Source organism: Ictidomys tridecemlineatus, chromosome 5 (assembly GCF_052094955.1).
Source record: "Ictidomys tridecemlineatus isolate mIctTri1 chromosome 5, mIctTri1.hap1, whole genome shotgun sequence".
Taxonomy (NCBI): Eukaryota; Metazoa; Chordata; class Mammalia; order Rodentia; family Sciuridae; genus Ictidomys; species Ictidomys tridecemlineatus.
This window is the reverse complement of record NC_135481.1, coordinates 197,431,956-197,449,641: the sequence shown is the minus strand read 5'-3', so window position 1 is coordinate 197,449,641 and position 17,686 is coordinate 197,431,956. Positions and strand designations below refer to the sequence as shown.

General features: G+C 35.1%; 1 protein-coding gene across 1 annotated transcript in view; it reads left to right on the top strand.

The window, feature by feature from the left end:
* Nucleotides 1-586: 586 nt before the first annotated feature.
* Nucleotides 587-17,686, top strand: part of Sycp2 (synaptonemal complex protein 2) — an 83,256-nt gene continuing 66,156 nt past the window's right edge. The window contains 2 exon segments of the mRNA XM_040276370.2: nucleotides 587-935; nucleotides 17,023-17,085. Of these exon segments, the coding sequence (XP_040132304.2) occupies nucleotides 17,062-17,085 (24 nt within the window). The 5' untranslated portion in view covers nucleotides 587-935; nucleotides 17,023-17,061.

Below are 17,686 nucleotides of genomic sequence, written 5' to 3'. Positions count from 1 at the left end.
CTCAGTTTTTATTCCCTTGCGTTTACTTTTTCAAGTGCTTTCCACTGTATGTTTAAAACTTAATTTTATAGGGGGACGGTGTGTGTGTGTGTTTACGTATATAAATGTTATCTGTGTGTGTAGGAGGGGTGCTGGTTATCCAACACAGGCCATCCTGCAGGCTGAGCGTGTGCACTCTGAGCTGCCTTGCAGCCGCCTAATCCAGTATGTTAAAACAAGTGTTGCCCTTTAGATAGATGGCTGCTGAAATACCTTGTTAAGTTCTGCCCTGGCGCACGTGCCACTGGGCCACGGCCTTCCCACGCACAGAGCTCCAACAGGCTGGGGCTGCAGCACTTGCAGGTAGGAGGGAAGCAGGGAACGTGCACGCAGGCCCCGGGGCAGGATGAGTTGGAGGCGGGGAATCCGTACCCAGTGCCTGGCCTCCGGCCTCGGCCTCGGCCTCGCAGCAGCCAGCCTGGCTGGGCGCGGGCTGTGTGTTCCCAGGCAAAGCTGGGGCGGCCAGTCCCGGAGTGGGACTGACGCGAGCGCTTAGCGCCCTCAGGCGGCCCGGTCCCACGCCAGGCAGGGCTTGGGCGGCAGGGCTTGGGCGGCCGGTCAGCTGCGCTGCGCCCCCTGCCGGTCCCTCCGGCCGACGCGCACCATTGGCGGGGCAGACGAGGCCTCCCGGGCCTCTAGCCTCGGGGCCGGCCTGGGAGACCCCAGAGGCGAGAGTGGAGGGGCGGGGCTCGGCCGGCCGGCACGGATTGGCTGAGCTGCTGACCGCCGGTGCCAATTGGAGGGGCTCCTCCCGCCTTTCGTCAACCGCCTGAGGTGCCCGGCGGTTTTTGAGGGGTGAAGACTCGACGCCCGGCGGAGGGGGTGGCGGTAGCGGCGGCGGTAGCGACGGATCCTGGACAGGACGCGGAGTCCTGCTCGGCCAGCAGAGTGAGCAGGTGCCGGGGTGGGCCTCCTTGACGGCAGGGCGGGGGCGGAGAGCCCTGCTTCGGGCCGGCGGCCCCCACGGTTGAGGCCGGCGGTCCCCACGGTTGAGGCCAGCTGCTGTGGTAACGGCCGCGGGCGCGTGCGTGCAGTGGGCGCCTAGGCCGGGCAGAGGGCCGCAGCGCGGCCGGTGTCGGAATCCACCTCCAGGCCACGTGTGTGCCCTGCAGTAGCCGGGGTGGACGCTGTCGTCGTGGTGGGGAAGGTGTGCCTCATCGCCGCCCTCTCGCGGTGGCCCCGCTCCTGGGTCCCCAGCGCCCTGTTGCACTGCGCATGCGCGCCGCCTTGGCCTTGTGGCCTGCGGGCACAGCCCCTGTGCGCAGGACCCTGTTCTTGATACAAGCTGTGCTTGATTTCCCGGGTTGTTCCGTGCCCCCAGTCCTTCCTGTTGTTTATTGGAGTGGTAGAATATATATGCTCTGGTTCTGTTTGCATCTAGAGTTAGATTTCCCTTTTATTTGCAGTTGTTCCACTTCTTTGATAGTGTACCTGGTAAAGCTACCGGCTGGACTGCAGTCTTTACTCATTGACCTTTGCGGGGGAATGTGAAACTGGATTATTAGTTTCTTTTTCTTAAAAAATTATCTACCAATATAAAAATTATTTTTCCTTTTTTTTTTCATTGATCTCCTTCTGAAAAAGTTGCTAGAAATTAAAACCACCTTATTAATGTGCCTCTTGGCCCTAGTTCTTCAGTGCTGTTAGAAAGAAGTATGTAAATATAAACATCCCATGCATTTCACTGTATCATAATCGAGACCTTTTCTACTTATTTTATGTTCTGTTGACAGTAATGATCTAAGGATTAAAACAAAATGTAAAAATATTCAGAACGTAAACAAATCTGAGTTATTCTAAAGATTGACCACCGAATTTTAGATTTTTTAATAACTGAATCTTACTATTTTTTTGTAACGATAAACTTACCATTCTAATTGTTGTTGGCCAGCTAACTGCTGTCAACAAAAATGCACTAGGAAATAATTTAAAATTAAAAGGGAGGCTTAAAAAAAGAGTTTGCAAACCAGGAAGAGGCAACTTTGGGTACAAAAGGAATATGCCCCCAAAGGGATAGGCTGGCTTATATAGAGGAACCACAAATGAGGGGGATGCAAGCATGGTTAGCATTCCTAGCACTTCTATTCCTGATTGGTTGATGTTTATATATGACTGTAGGTCATAGTTCATTGGTCAGGTCTTTGGAGATTGGGGAGGCTTTAATCTGGGCAGTTGGAACAGGAACAGACCCTGGACTTCAAAGTTTAGCTTCTGATACTTACATAAACACAGAGTAGAATCAGTGAATGGCTGTCAGGCTTTATACTGAATTTTAGGTCCAGTTAGCAACTTGGGACCTTTGGAGATTCAACTTTTCCTAAAGTTCACACTGCCATTGTAAAGAGTCCATATTATGTTCATGAAGTTCTTCTAGGTCTGCAAATCTGGCATTAAATATGAATTGCATAGTGCTACAAAATGTTTTGGTTACTATGTGCAACTGTTACAAACTATTGTTCACTAATTTGCTGATATTTCCAGAGCCACAATTGGAATACAAGAAAATGGTCATTTGGCACCATTAGGAAATAATTCATTATGCAAGAATCTATTAGTCTTATTCTGCCAGAGGAAGGATTTGACAATTAATGTCTTTTTTTTTCCTTACCTAAGCTCTTGAGTTGCACAAATGCTACCTTTGTTCTGAAGTAGAGACTAAAATGTCATAGCTATCCCAACCTGCAACCTTCCTTATGTTCAGCTGTAGGTTTCCATTTCCTCTTGTACTTCTTGAATTGTTTTTATTATAGAAGATTTATAATACTTAAAGCAGTGCATTTAATTACACTTTTCTTTCAAAGGAATAGGCAAGAGAAGTGTTTCTCTGGGCCTGAAATGTGTGATTTATGAGTGAATGTGGTTATAGAATTTGCTCATTTGGTACTCAGTAGTGGATCTAAGTGAATAGAGATGTTTGTGTGCTCTTTAATGGGAGAGAACAGGGAAAGAGGAGAGGGAGGCTGGGTCCCTTTTTGCCTGTCCCAAGGATTGTGGTGATTGAAAGTGTATACTGTATGGATATATGCTGAACCTTAGGCAAAAGAGCTGGGTTAATTTGAGCCATTGTATTATCACTATGGTATCATGTAATTGGTCTAGGCACCACTGTATTCTATCCTCAGTTTTTATCACAAGTGAACACACATCTATAAGAGTATATAGCCTTTTATTATAGTTTTAATTTTACGTAGACATTGTCTCAGTATGTCTTATTCTGTAAATTTATTTTTATCCTATATTGTGTTTGAGATGCATCACGTTCTAAATATCACCACTATACCACATCGAGTCTGTTTATATAACCCTTCCCCTGCTACATTGACATACAGGCAGATTGCAATTTCTTGATACTAGAAGTAATAACACTTCAATAATATTTTTATTCTCCCTTTTTACTTTTGAGTTTTACTAAGGTAGGAGATTAGAAGTATAACTACTATAGTTAAACAAATTTGAATTTTTATGAAATGCCATGAAACATTTTTTACAAAATGTAGTCATTTACTCCCATGCTTTCCTAACTTCCATATTTTCATTAAAACTTGGTATTTCAGTTTCTTCTTCTAATTCCTGTTTTTGCCAATATAGTGGATGGAGGATATTGTTTTAATTATCATTTCTGATTACTATACAAGTAGCATCTTTTCATTTTTTTATTAGTTGAGTTTCTTTTTTTCTGAGTTACTTGTCCTTATTTAATCTCTCTACTTTTCTATTGGATTATTGTTTTTGTCTTGGTTTGTAAATTCTTTGTAATTATTTTGATGTTAATCTTTAAACTGCCATTCCACTGCAGAACTTTTCATAATATGCTGCCTCTTTTATAGAAAATAATGTACAAAAAGTTCAAATGTATTATACTTTGTGATTTTGAGGTCTTCAATTCTTCCCTATTGCAAGATCATTGAACTATTTTCCTGAATTTTATCTGAATAGTTTAAAACATTTGGGCTTTTTTACATTTTAATAGTTTAATTCATCTACAGTTTATCTTTGTGAATAGAGGAATACAGTTATGATTTTATTTTTCCACATGGTGATTCAATTTTCTCAATACCAATATGTGCCTAACTTACTTTGTTTTCCTCTCTGATTTTTCAAAACCATCTTGCTCATATGTAATCTTCCAATATGTAATTGGGTATGCATTTGAATCTAAAGAACAAAGTTGCAAAAATATAATTTTTTGTTTTTATTGGAATTACTTTGAAGTTTGGAATTCAGATTAATTTTAGGGAAAAAATAATAGATCTCTAATGTTAAGTTCTCACATTAATGAATGGGAATAATTCCATATATTCATATCTTTTATTAATGTACTTAATATATTAACATCTTATGTATCTTGTTTATTTTTCATTAACTTGTTCAATTTAGTTTTATATATCTAAAATTTTCTATTTTTTTTTTACTATTGCTTATATTTGCATATTTGTGCTGAGCCTTATTGGAATTTCTCAAAAAGCACTTTTTTTTTTTTTTTTTTTTTTTTTGGTTTTCTGCAGAAACTTAACTAGCCAAAAAGGTTAAATGAAAGTTTGGTGAATTGGGGTTTAGGATGTTGGTGTAATAAATTTGTGAATACTAAGCTCCAGAATTAAGGAATTTACTATCTGAAATGCAGCAGGTTAGATAGATCTTTCCTGCCCTGTATCCCCCACCTTACACCCTGGAACAGAAAGGAGGCTTACTCTAGAGGAAAGAGAGGACAAAACAAGGTGCTGAGTTTCTCACAAAGTCAAATTTCCTGAAAGAACAAAACTGAATACAACATGAAACTGAAGAGTTCCCATGTACAATTAAGTATGGGGCTGAGCAGAGTCTGGTTCATTATCCATTCAGAATTTACCAACCAAATAAATAATTACAGATCATCAGAGGTGATATGAGAAAGAAGCCAGTCATTTCTCACAGAAACTAGGATTAGGGAAAAGGTTTCCAACTTTTTGTTTACTTAATTATTTCAGAGATTTATCTAGACAGTTTTGTTCCCTCATTGATAAGGCCACTTCCCCCTTTTGTGAATCATGTTTGAACTGGAGGAGAAGTTTAGATGTTGGCCCTAGAGGTACTAGGTTTGAATAAATTAATTCAAATCTAGAACTATTTTGTATCTGAGGCAAAATTTAATTCCCTAATCTGCTTCCCATTTGAAATTATGTCAAGATATATTGTAGATCCTCTGATATGCTATATAGAACAAAAAAATTGTAATAGCACTTAAAGTAAAATGCATAAAGATGTCTCAGTAGTAAAGTACCAGTAGACTAGATTCTCCACATTTGAATATAAAGTCCTTCTATTGTAGGAAGTTAAGAACTTTAAAATTTAAAGATTAAAATCTTCTGCAAGTCAAAGCCCAAGGACCAAAAGAATTAAAAGTTTAAAATCTAATTTTCTGGTACTTTTGAATTAAAGAAAAAGTCTTTGTAGACAAAATTCTTAAGTCCCAAATATCCATCTACAATATCTTATTTGTTTAGGATATCAACTTTCATAGCTGCCTTTCACGGAAGAGAAGTGCTAGTTCTAGATTTTCAGTAAGTATATATTAGCTCAATGCCAAATTTCTGATATATAGTCCCTTTGAAAGCATTTGAAAATTTACAGGACATATATGTGTAGTATAACACTAGCCTTGTTTGATGTAGAAAAATGGCCAGTGCTTGGCTCCTGGTGCAGTTATTTCAGGGGGAAAAATGTATTTTCATTACCTAGTGTTTAGCGTTGCCAAAGAATGATTCAAAAGAATCTCAGTAGTATGGGGTTGAGGGAAGAGAGCATCCAGAAATGATGATCTTAGACTCTCCAAAAGACCAGCTCATCTCCATCAGTTATCAAGAATCTGACTTCTTTAACTGAAATGGAAAAAAAAATTGGCATCACATTTAAGGAAAATTTCTATGCATAAATTACTCTCTAGGGGCATTACCATCATACATAGGGGAGTACCCTAGTTACTAGATCTTAAATGAGGTTTCTTATATTCAGAACCTTAGCTTTTTTTTTTTTTTTTGAACTGGGGATTGAACTTGGAGACACTAATCCACTGAACCACATTCCCAGCCCTGTTTTGTATTTTATTTAGAGAAAAAAAAAAAAAACTCTCACCGAGTTGCTTAGTGCCTCACTTTTGCTGAGGCAGTCTTTGAACTCACAGTCCTCCTGCCTCAGCCTCCCCAGCCATTGGAATTACAGGCGTACACCACCGCACCTGGCCTATTTTTTGTTTGAATCCCATATTTCTGGCACTCCAGTGTGGAATTAAGTGAAGGTTTTAATTAGTGACTATTTTGTGTTAAATTGTTTCCCCTCAATAAAATATGTTAAAGTTTTTACTCCTAATATCTCAGATTGTGGCCTTATTTGGAAATAGGGTTTTTGCATTACTGAGTTAAGATAAGGTCATGAGAGGTGTCCTTATAAAAAGGGGAAATATGTCCACAAATAGGCATAGAAAGAAGGCACTTGGAAGAGTAAAAAGGGAGAAAACTATGTAACAAAAGGAGTCCAAGGTTGGAACTATGCTCCCACAGGTTAAGACATGCTACCAGAAGCTGGAACAGGTAAGGAAGGATCCTTCCCTGGGTATCATCAAAGGGAGTATGGTCCTACTCCCATCTTGACTTTTTTTCAGATTTTTAGTTTCTAGTACTGAGATAATAAATTCCTGGTGTTCTAAGTCATTGAGTTATTCATGCTTTGTTAAGGTAGCTCTTGGAAATTAATGTAGTAGTATAGCAAACATTTTCTTTGTAGTATCACAGAAGCTAACTGCTGCTACCTCTTGTGGAGTGTCTGAGGTTTATAAAACCTCTTCTTTTAGTGCAGGTTCATCCCTCAACTCATACTTTTCTTTGCTGGATACTCCCCCAGCAGATTCTTGAATGGAAGCTGCTTTGGTTACTTCTGAAGTTTAATCCTTTGATACTGGGAGGGAGGATGGAGAAGATGATTTCTGAGCCTAGAGACAAATCAACATAAATTCAATTATTTATTCCACAGTTCTCTATGAGGTTTTGACAAACTAGTTACATTTGAAAACAGACAATATTGTTGTTACATTTAATTGAAATGAACACAGTTTTGAACTTCTAGTTTTTCCTCTTTTTTTTTTTTTAAAGAAACCTAGTGATTGGGTTGTTACGCTTGTGCATTTGGGAGAAGGGAATACCAATGCTCTCTTTGAAGAAACATTACATGTATTTAAAACATTTAGGAATCAGATGTCAATTGAAACCTTATTACCAGGGGAATACATTAACAAGTAGATAGCTGGTCAGCATCATAGACTTCTTTTGTAGGTTGACAGTCAGGAGATGTGGCATTAAATAAGTTCTGGTGACTAAATAAGTCTCTCTTGTTAACATTTCCAACTATATATTTGCACAATCTGTTTAATCAAATAATAGAGTAAAAGTTTTGAATATTAACACAAGTTTAATAACAGGAGTACTAATCTTTTTCTGTTATCTATTATCTATCTATATTTGGCCCTTATCAGATCAGAATCTTTTAACTAGTTTTACCTGTTTTTCCTCATACTTTTCCTTTAATGTGTTGTCTTGGTATGATTATAATGTCTATCTTTGCTTTTGTAGTTTTTAATTTTTGTGTCTCAAGAAGGTCTCCCTCACTAGTAGATGTCTCATCTATAGTGAGAGAGACCTTCTTCTAGATTTTCTTCTGTTGTTTGTTTTATTTTTATTTTTTAATTTAATGCATTTGAATTTTTCTATGATATAGATTTTGTTTGGGATTTTTTCCTTCTGAAGCACAATTATTGAATATCAAGTCACTCATGGAATTTTGAGAGCCAGAAAAACAGGCTGGGATAATATACAGTCAAGATACAAACAAGAAACAGATTTGTTCCATGGACTACGCTTTCTAGTAAAGTAGCCATTAGTCATATATATTTAGCTTTTGAAATATAGCCAGTCTAACTGGAGAAATGCTATCAATGTAAAATATACTGTGGAATTCAAAGTTATAATTCAAAAAAGAAAATGTAAAATATTTAAATATATAATTATCACTGAAAAGGTCAATATTCCTAAATTATTGATAGAATAAGTAAAATTAGTGAAACTGTAGAAGATTTGAATGGTGCAATCATTTAACTTGACTTAACCATTTTAGAACATTTCATCCAATAGCAGAATATTCATTATTCTCAAGTACACATGGAACGTTTACCAAAATAATCCATGTTCAGGGCCATGAAAAAACTTTGGAAAAAATTAAAATGATGCAAATCATGCCAGGCATGTTCTGTGACTATGAATACATATATGAATACATACTTCTAAATAATTCATGGATCAAAGAAAGAAATCAAGAGAGAGATTTCATAGTAATTTGAACAAAATGAAAGTGAAAAGAATAATATATCAAAATTTGTTGAATACCACTAAAGCAGTATTTAAGAAAAAATTTATTGCAGTAACTGCCTGTTATAGAAAAAAAGGTCTGAAAATTGTTGTCCTAAATTTCTAACTTCAGGAACTAGAAGGGGAAAAGAAAATAATTTTTCTTAATCAAATAAAAGAAAGAATAAAAATAAGAAATTAATTAAATTGAAAACAGAAAATATCAAATCAAAATTGCTCTTTTTAGAAGATTAATAAAATAAAACTGTAGACACTTACCAGAGAAAGAAGAAAAATACTAAATATCTGGAATAATAGAGGCAACATCTACATCTGATTATGAAGAAATTTAAAAGGATAGTAGGGAAATATTACATAGAAGAATAGAAAGTTTAGAAATAGTCCCATACATACATGGACATTGATTTTTGGTAGAGATGAAAACGAAAAGGCAGTTTTCGAGAAAGGATGGTACCAAAATAGCTGGATATCAATTTGGTAAGGAAAAAGAAGCCTTTTATTTACATGTTATATTATATATGCAAATAAATGGAGCATAGGCCTGAATGGAAAACCTCAAACTATAAGGGAACAAAAATATAAAACCTTCATGACCTTGGGTTAGGCATGGATTTATTAGCTATGTATGAAAAGCATGAGCCTGAAAGAACAAATTGATGAACTGCATTATTAAAAAGGTTTTGCTCTTCACAAGACATTATCAAGTGAATACAAAGACAGGCCATAGTCTGGAAGAAAATTTTGCAAATGATATATTTTTAAAAAGATTTGTTTCTAGAATGTGTGAGGAATTCTCAAAATGCAGTGAGGAACTCATAAAATGTAATAAGCACACAACAATTAATTAACATAAGATGGGAATAGAAACTTCATGAAAGAAGATCTGTGTATACAGATAAACACATTCCAAGCTCCTCTATATATAGTTCATCAGGGAAATACAAATACAAAATGACTTTAAGAAAATACTATGTAAACTTTTAGGATGGCAACAGTTAAAAAGATGGACAGTACTCTATCTTTTTGCATCTTAACCATAAAATAACATATAAATAAGCCAATTAGAATTTCTTTTCCATTTTTGTTACACAAGAATTCTTCGTCTAGTTTAGGAAAAAAGACTTGGTGGCTGCAAAAATGCAGCCACAATGACTTTTACTTTGTGGCTTGCTTTATTACTTTCTTAATGATGTATTTTGAACAAGTATTTTTAATTGTAAGCTTACCCAACATAGTTTTTTCCTGAATGGTTAGTGCTTTTTTTGTATAGAAATTGGGACTTTATTTTTTTAGTAATGTCTATTTGGTTAGTGCTTTTATAATAATAAATCCTTACTTATAAAGTCTAGAAGTTGTTCTAATATATTATTTCACCTTTTTACATTTTAATTTTCAATCCACTTAGGCATGTTTGCATATGATATGATAGTTGGTAAGCATTAGTGAGGCTTGGTTGTATTGCTTATGGTCATTCAGTTGAACAGTACAATTAATTGAACATTCTGTCTTTACTCATTTGTATCATAAACCAGAAGTCGTTATAAGTTATGTCTGGATTATCTATTGTGTTCCATCTGTCTTGGCTAATACCACATTGACTTTTGGTAAATCTATGTTAATATAATTTAACTAGCTTTCTTTTAGTTAATATTTGTATGTTTTATATATAAAAGGGTGTGTATCCTTTTATTTTTTGTAATTTTATCTAGATGTGTGTCTTAAAAGTATCAGTTTTTGGATTGCATATATAAAGTTTAAAATTTTTTTGTTTTAAACTGGAGTTATAGAGGAGACAAAATTTCCTCTCATTTTGACCCCCACCCCCATCCCAGATAAGCCTGAGAATTAAATTGACCTAAGACAGATTAATGAGAGAAAACCACAGATTTATTTTATGCAAGTTGTACCTGGCACAGAAGCCCTCATAAGAATATGAAAACCCAAAGAAGCAGTTAGAGTCAGACAGAATAGTAATTCATAGAATATGATAAGGCAGAAGAGGCTTGAACTAATATAGGTAATTGGGTAGACAAGTGACCAGAAAGGTAAGGATTAGTTTAACAAATTTGTTTGTATAAATTTTTCTTGGCTTTACTTTTCTGTACTTGATGGAAAGAATGTTACTTTCTTTGTAATAGGAAGGGCATTTTTAACATGGGAATTTCATCTTCTGCTTTTGAAAAACAGAATGGAGGCCAGAGTGATCTTAGACCTCCTTTTTATTTAAGTGACTTTAATTCAAAATGGTTTTGAAGAACAGCATATTTTAGGATGACACATTCTTAATTCATTTTCTTGTATATATTAATGTAATTACTGATAACTAACTTTAAGTGTACCATCTTACTTTGTGCTTTCTGTTTGTCCCTCCTGTTCTGGGTTGAGATCTCACTCATGCTCCTTCTCTCCCTCCTGTTCTTTTGGATTTATTAAATAAAAACATTACCTTCCCCTACCTTACTTTAATACTGATGTATTTGCTCACTGTTAAAAATGATATTCTAATTTTTATCAGCATATATTAATAATTACAGTGTGGAATGCTTTAAGTTCATTTCTACTATATTGACCACATAGCCTGTTATGTATTTTAAATTTATACATACTTAACATTATGAAACATTATTTTATATGCTTAATATATATTTAGAATTTTTTTAACTCTTTGATTCTTCCTATAGTCTTCCATCTTTTATATGGGATCATTTCCTTCTGAAATTTTAGTATCTTATTTAGAGAGTCTGCTGGTAACATTATATAAGTTGAGTTTTTCTTATTTTTTCCCTCTTAAGATGTATTTTTCATTATTTTTAGATATATTTTTTGCTGGCTGAAGAATTCTAATTTGCATAGAGGGTTTTTTGGCCTTCTTTCCCTTTTAATATTTTTGCCTTTGATTTTAATAGCTTTCTATAGTATGTTTGGGTGTAGTTTTTCTTTTTTCTACCAGAGTTTTTTGAATCTGTAAGTTTGATATCTTCTGTTGGTTTCAGAAAATTGTTACCTTTCTTTCTTTTTTTTAAATACCTTTTTAGTTGTAGATGGACATAGTACCTTTATTTTATTTATTTATTTTTATATGGTGCTGAGGATCAAACCTACTGCCTCACATATGGTAGGAAAGTGCTCTTTCACTGAGCCACAACCCCAGCCCAAATTGTTACCTTTCAATGTGCCTTATTCTGTATCTCCTCTCTTGGGAATCTGGTTACATATAATGACTTTATCATATATCTTGTATATTCTTGTCCCACATCCCAATCCAATATTTTAATCTCTGCACTTCATTCTGAATATTTCTTATAATATAGCTTTATTTCACTAATTTTCACTTCATCAGCAACTAATTTGCTATTAAACCCATCTATTTGTTCTTAATCTCATTATAGACTTATTATTTTTAGAATTATTGGTTCTTTTTTTCAAATTTTCTGTGACTGTACTCATCTCTCACCCCAGTTTCCAATTCTCTGCTGAAATTATCAATCTTGTTTTGTAATCTTTACATGGGTATTCAGTTAGTTTTAAATGTTTAAGTAATACCATCTGGTGGTTCTGCAGGTCTTTTTCTTTTCAATAGTTCAGCTGTTTCTCACTTTTTAATAAATTAAAAAGTCTATATACTGCTATTGTTGCTTCCTATAGGTTTTCTTTTTTTCTTTTTTTTTATTGGTTGTTCACAACATTACAAAGCTCTTGACATATCATATTTCATACATTAGATTGAAGTGGGTTATGAACTCCCAATTTTTACCCCAAATGCAGATTGCCGAATCACATCGGTTACACATCCACATTTTTACATAATGCCCTATTAGTAACTGTTGTATTCTGCTACCTTTCCTATTCCCTACTATCCCCCCTCCCCTCCCCTCCCATCTTCTCTCTCTACTCCATCTACTGTAATTCATTTCTCTCCTTGTTTATTTTCCCATTCCCCTCACAACCTCTTATATGTAATTTTGTATAGCAATGAGGGTCTCCCTTCATTTCCATGCAATTTCCCTTATCTTTCCCTTTCCCTCCCATCTCATGTCTCTGTTTAAAGTTAATCTTTTTTTTCCTGCTCTTCCTCCCTACTCTGTTCATAGTTGCTCTCATTATATCAAAGAAGACATTTTGTATTTGTTTTTTAGGGATTGGCTAGCTTCACTAAGCATAATCTGCTCTAGTGCCATCCATTTCCCTGCAAATTCCATGATTTTGTCATTTTTTAGTGCTGCGTAATATTCCATAGTGTATAAATGCCACATTTTTTTTATCCATTCATCTATTGAAGGGCATCTGGGTTAGTTCCACAGTCTAGCTATTGTGAATTGTGCTGCTGTGAACATCGATGTGGCAGTATCCCTGTAGCATACTCTTTTAAGGTCTTCAGGGAATAGTCCAAGAAGGGCAATAGCAGGGTCAAATGGTGGTTCCATTCCCAGCTTTCCCAGGAATCTCCAAACTGCTTTCCAAATTGGCCGCACCAATTTGCAGTCCCACCAGCAATGCACAAGTGTACCCTTTTCTCCACATCCTCGCCAGCACTTCTTGTTGTTTGACTTCATAGTGGCTGCCAGTCTTACTGGAGTGAGATGGTATTTTAGGGTGGTTTTGATTTGCTTTTCTCTGACTGCTAGAGATGGTGAGCATTTTTTCATGTACTTGTTGATTGATTGTATATCCTCCTCTGAGAAGTGTCTGTTCAGGTCCTTGGCCCATTTGTTGATTGGGTTATTTGTTATCTTATTGTCTAATTTTTTGAGTTCTTTGTATACTCTGGATATTAGGGCTCTATCTGAAGTGTGAGGAGTAAAAATTTGTTCCCAGGATGTAGGTTCCCTATTTACCTCTCTTATTGTTTCTCTTGCTGAGAAAAAACTTTTTAGTTTAAGTAAGTCCCATTTGTTGATTCTTGTTATTAACTCTTGTGCTATGGGTGTCCTATTAAGGAATTTGGAGCCCGACCCCACAATATGTAGATCGTAGCCAACTTTTTCTTCTATCAGACGCAGAGTCTCTGATTTGATATCAAGCTCCTTGATCCATTTTGAGTTATCTTTTGTGCATGGCGAGAGAAAGGGATTCAGTTTCATTTTGTTGCATATGGATTTCCAGTTTTCCCAACACCATTTGTTGAAGATGCTATCCTTCCTCCATTGCATGCTTTTAGCCCCTTTATCAAATATAAGATAGTTGTAACTTTGTGGATTAGTCTCTGTGTCCTCTATTCTATACCATTGGTCCACCCGCCTGTTTTGGTACCAGTACCATGCTGTTTTTGTCACTATTGCTCTGTAATATAGTTTGAAATCTGGTATCGCTATACCGCCTGATTCACACTTCCTGCTTAGAATTGCTTTTGCTATTCTGGGTCTTTTATTTTTCCATATGAATTTCATGATTGCTTTATCTATTTCTACAAGAAATGCCGTTGGGATTTTGATTGGCATTGCATTAAACCTATAGAGAACTTTTGGTAATATCGTCATTTTGATATTGTTAGTTCTGCCTATCCATGAACAGGGTATATTTTTCCATCTTCTAAGATCTTCTTCTACTTCTCTCTTTAGGGTTCTGTAGTTTTTATTGTATAAATCTTTCACCTCTTTTGTTAGGTTGATTCCCAAGTATTTTATTTTTTTGGAGGATATTGTGAATGGAGTGTTTTTCCTCATTTCCGTTTCAGAAGTTTTGTCACTGATATACAGAAATGCCTTTGATTTATGCGTGTTGATTTTATATCCTGCCACTTTGCTGAATTCGTTTATTAGTTCTAGTAGTTTCTTTGTAGACCCTTTTGGGTCTTCTAGGTATAGAATCATGTCATCTGCAAATAGTGATAATTTAAGTTCTTCTCTATAGGTTTTCATATGAAGACATTTGCTTATTCACTAATATATTTTTGTGATTTCTGTATTTTTATATCTGGACTATTCAAATATATATATATGTATGTTTTCAAATATCTAATACTTTGAAGCTACCTTTGTATCTGATTTCTGATTTACTGCATTATGATCAGAGAGCCAAGTATTGTGTTGATTATTTTGCATGCTTTTGTCTGTTTGCTTTGATAACTTAAGATTTTCTCATTTATTCTTATAAATGTCATCACAGTTTGTCTAGGTGTTCTTTTTATTGATCTTCTTGGGATTTAGTGGACATTTTCAACTTGTATATTTAGTTCTTGAAAGTTCTTGGCTATTAGCTGTTACTCCCTTCCTAATTTTTCTGGATTTGTTAATTTCTAGAACTCTTACTGTATACCTATTGGAGTAACTGCATCTCTCTTTGATTTTTCAACTTTTTCTAATATGTATTTTATCATTTCTTTATAATATTCTGGGTTATTTCCTCAACCTGATCTTTATATATCAAGAAAAAGAGCTGCTCCCTAAGCTCTCAGGTCTGTGTAACAGTTGCAGTGGGTGCTCAGTGCTCTCTAGCTTCCTTAACTTCTCTTGTGATTCTTCATTAATCAGTACTTCCAATGTTTATTTCTTACCTCCACACTTGAGTATACTTTTCTCTATTTTTCATGTTTTCTATCTATGAAGCAAGATTGTGTATGTGAATATATAGATATAATCAATAAATGCAAAGTTATTTTTCACATGAATGGCATTTCACTGTATGTTATTTGCCAACATTTTAAGCCATTTAAAATTGTTTTATAGAAGACATCCTCCTAAGGGCTGGTGTTGTGGCTCAGCAGTGGAGCGCTCTCCCAGCACCACATGAAAATAAATAAAGGTATTGTGTCCAACTACAACTAAAAAATAAATATTTTTTTAAAAAAGAAGATATCCTTCTGGTTGATTTTATTTAACTGTTCAAACAATGATTATCATATACCAAAATCCATTATTCCTTACTTTGCCTACCATTTTCACTTTCTATCTAAATGCTTTTGAAATTTTGCCACTCAAGTGCTTCTGTAAATTATCACTATAACCAATTTCTTATGCAAATGAAGCAATTATTTCCCTAGGGATCAGTTTCCCCCTTTAGTTAATCTTAATTCATTTAGAAATACAAGAGATTTTTGCTTGGTTTTATAACCATGTCTTTCCAATGTCTCATGTGTCTTTTGTGGCCTTCAGTTTTTTTACTGCTGTGTCCACAAAAAAAATAAACTGACTAATTACTCTTGTTTTATGAAATCATAATTATAAAATCCTCATGGTTTAATTAACTGCCTCTCTGTGTTGGATTTCTTGCTGATTCTGATACAAAGTTCTTCACAATATAGATTATTAAAATTATTCTAGTCACAATTTCGAAAAAAGGTGCTATTATTTTCTCTTCTGAGCCGACCTCCAGATGCCATTGAAGATGTTAAGATACTCTTGTTGAGTTGGCAGGTGGTGTTTCATACAACTCTGCTATTTTCTTTTTCTATTCCCCTTTGAAGGGAAAATATGATTGTGTTATTTTCTAAATAAGAAGTGTTTATTTTATAGAGCATGCTGAGATGTTCTTGCTAGGTACACAGACACCAATATATCATATTTTTAAAATTTTCTGTAATTATTAAAATTATATGGTAAAAAAGAGCATAATCAATGAAAGTTATTATACACTAATACTCTCAGAAACACCACTGACACACATTAATTTTCAGCTGCTTTTTCCGTAAAAGGTAGACACAATTCTTCTTCACATTCTACAAAATGAAACATCATATTAGGTTTTGAGTATGACTATAGCAGTGATCTATGTTTTCTTCTCCATTGCCAGCATCATTAATCCCATAGTGCTCAGGGAAGGAAAAATAAATAACCTTTGACTTTCTCCTTTTTAAAAACTCCCTAAATAGGATTGTTTGAAGAAGCATCATCTATTTTGGTCATGTTTTCAGGAGCATTGAATCTCACTTTAGAACCTGGGGAATGCATCCCTTTAAACATTAATTTTTGGTGGTCATTTGTATGTGCATCCCATGTCTTAAGGGATCCACATTACTTTGGGAAAGTGATACTCTCTACTTGATTTGGGCATTTGGCCAGAAAATAAGGTTCTCTTTTTTCTGAACATTCTTTCACATATAAAATGTACTTGGGTTACCTTTTCCTCACTCTTCCTTGTATATTTATATGTTCTAATCAGTCTTGTTCTTAATGGATTTGCGTATTCTTTCTTCCTGAATAATTTATTATTAGCCTAAATTTCAGTCAAATATTAATACAAGAATATTTTTCTTCTCATTCCCCAATGTAGAACAATATAGTAGGAATCACTGGTGAAGAAGACCTAGGTTTCTTTTACTAACTAGCTTTGTGTCTTTTGGCAGGACTCTTTGATATTAATTTAAATAATCTATTTTTAAAAAGGATTTGAGTAAATGATCTTTAAACTTTTCTCTAGAAATGTTTTTGACTAGATATATAATTTGATAAATATGAAAATATCCACTGAGGAACTTAAACTGTATTTACTGCCTTTGGTATAAGTAGCATGTATGAAAAATATCTAGTGAGGAATGTAAACTATATTTATTGCCTTTGCTATAAGTAGCGATATTCATTTATGCATGTTAAGATTATTAAACTATAAACACATGAAACAGATTATAAGGCACAGAAAATATTTTCTTTTATAGGTATTTGCTTTCTCCTGCTCTTTTTAAACAAAGACAAAAATGCCAATACGACCAGATCTTCAGGTATGTAGTCCTGGAGAACAGAAGGAAGTCTTTTAATTCCTAAAATCATTTTTCATGTAATTGTACATATTCAGTATTATAATCTCAGTCAATCTTCATTCTCTCTCTCTCTCTCCCTCCCTCCATCTCTCTCACTACCCCCCATCCCCCCGCCCAGTACTAGAATTGAACAACTTGGGGCTCTCAGCCACTGAGCCACAGCCACAGCCATTTTTTTTTTCTTTTTTCATTTTGAGACAGGGCCTCACCAAGTTGCTAAAGCTGGTCTGGAACTTGAAATTCTCCTGCCTTAGCCTCCCAAGCCACTGGGATTATAGCGTGCAAGATGCTACACCCAGTTTCAGTGCTATAATCTTTAGCAGTAACTAAGCTTCCATGTTTTTATGAAATGGTTAGAGTAGATCAATTTACATAAATATTTTCTTTCATTCATTTAATAGATATGTTTTCAAAATCATATTAAAATGTAGGATATTAAAGATAATGATTCTTTATACATATACCTTTTACTTACACACTAATTTAAGTCATAGTAGTATGCCTGGATATTTTTATATCAACTTTTTAAACTTGTGGTTTAAGTTTTAATAAAATCTATTTA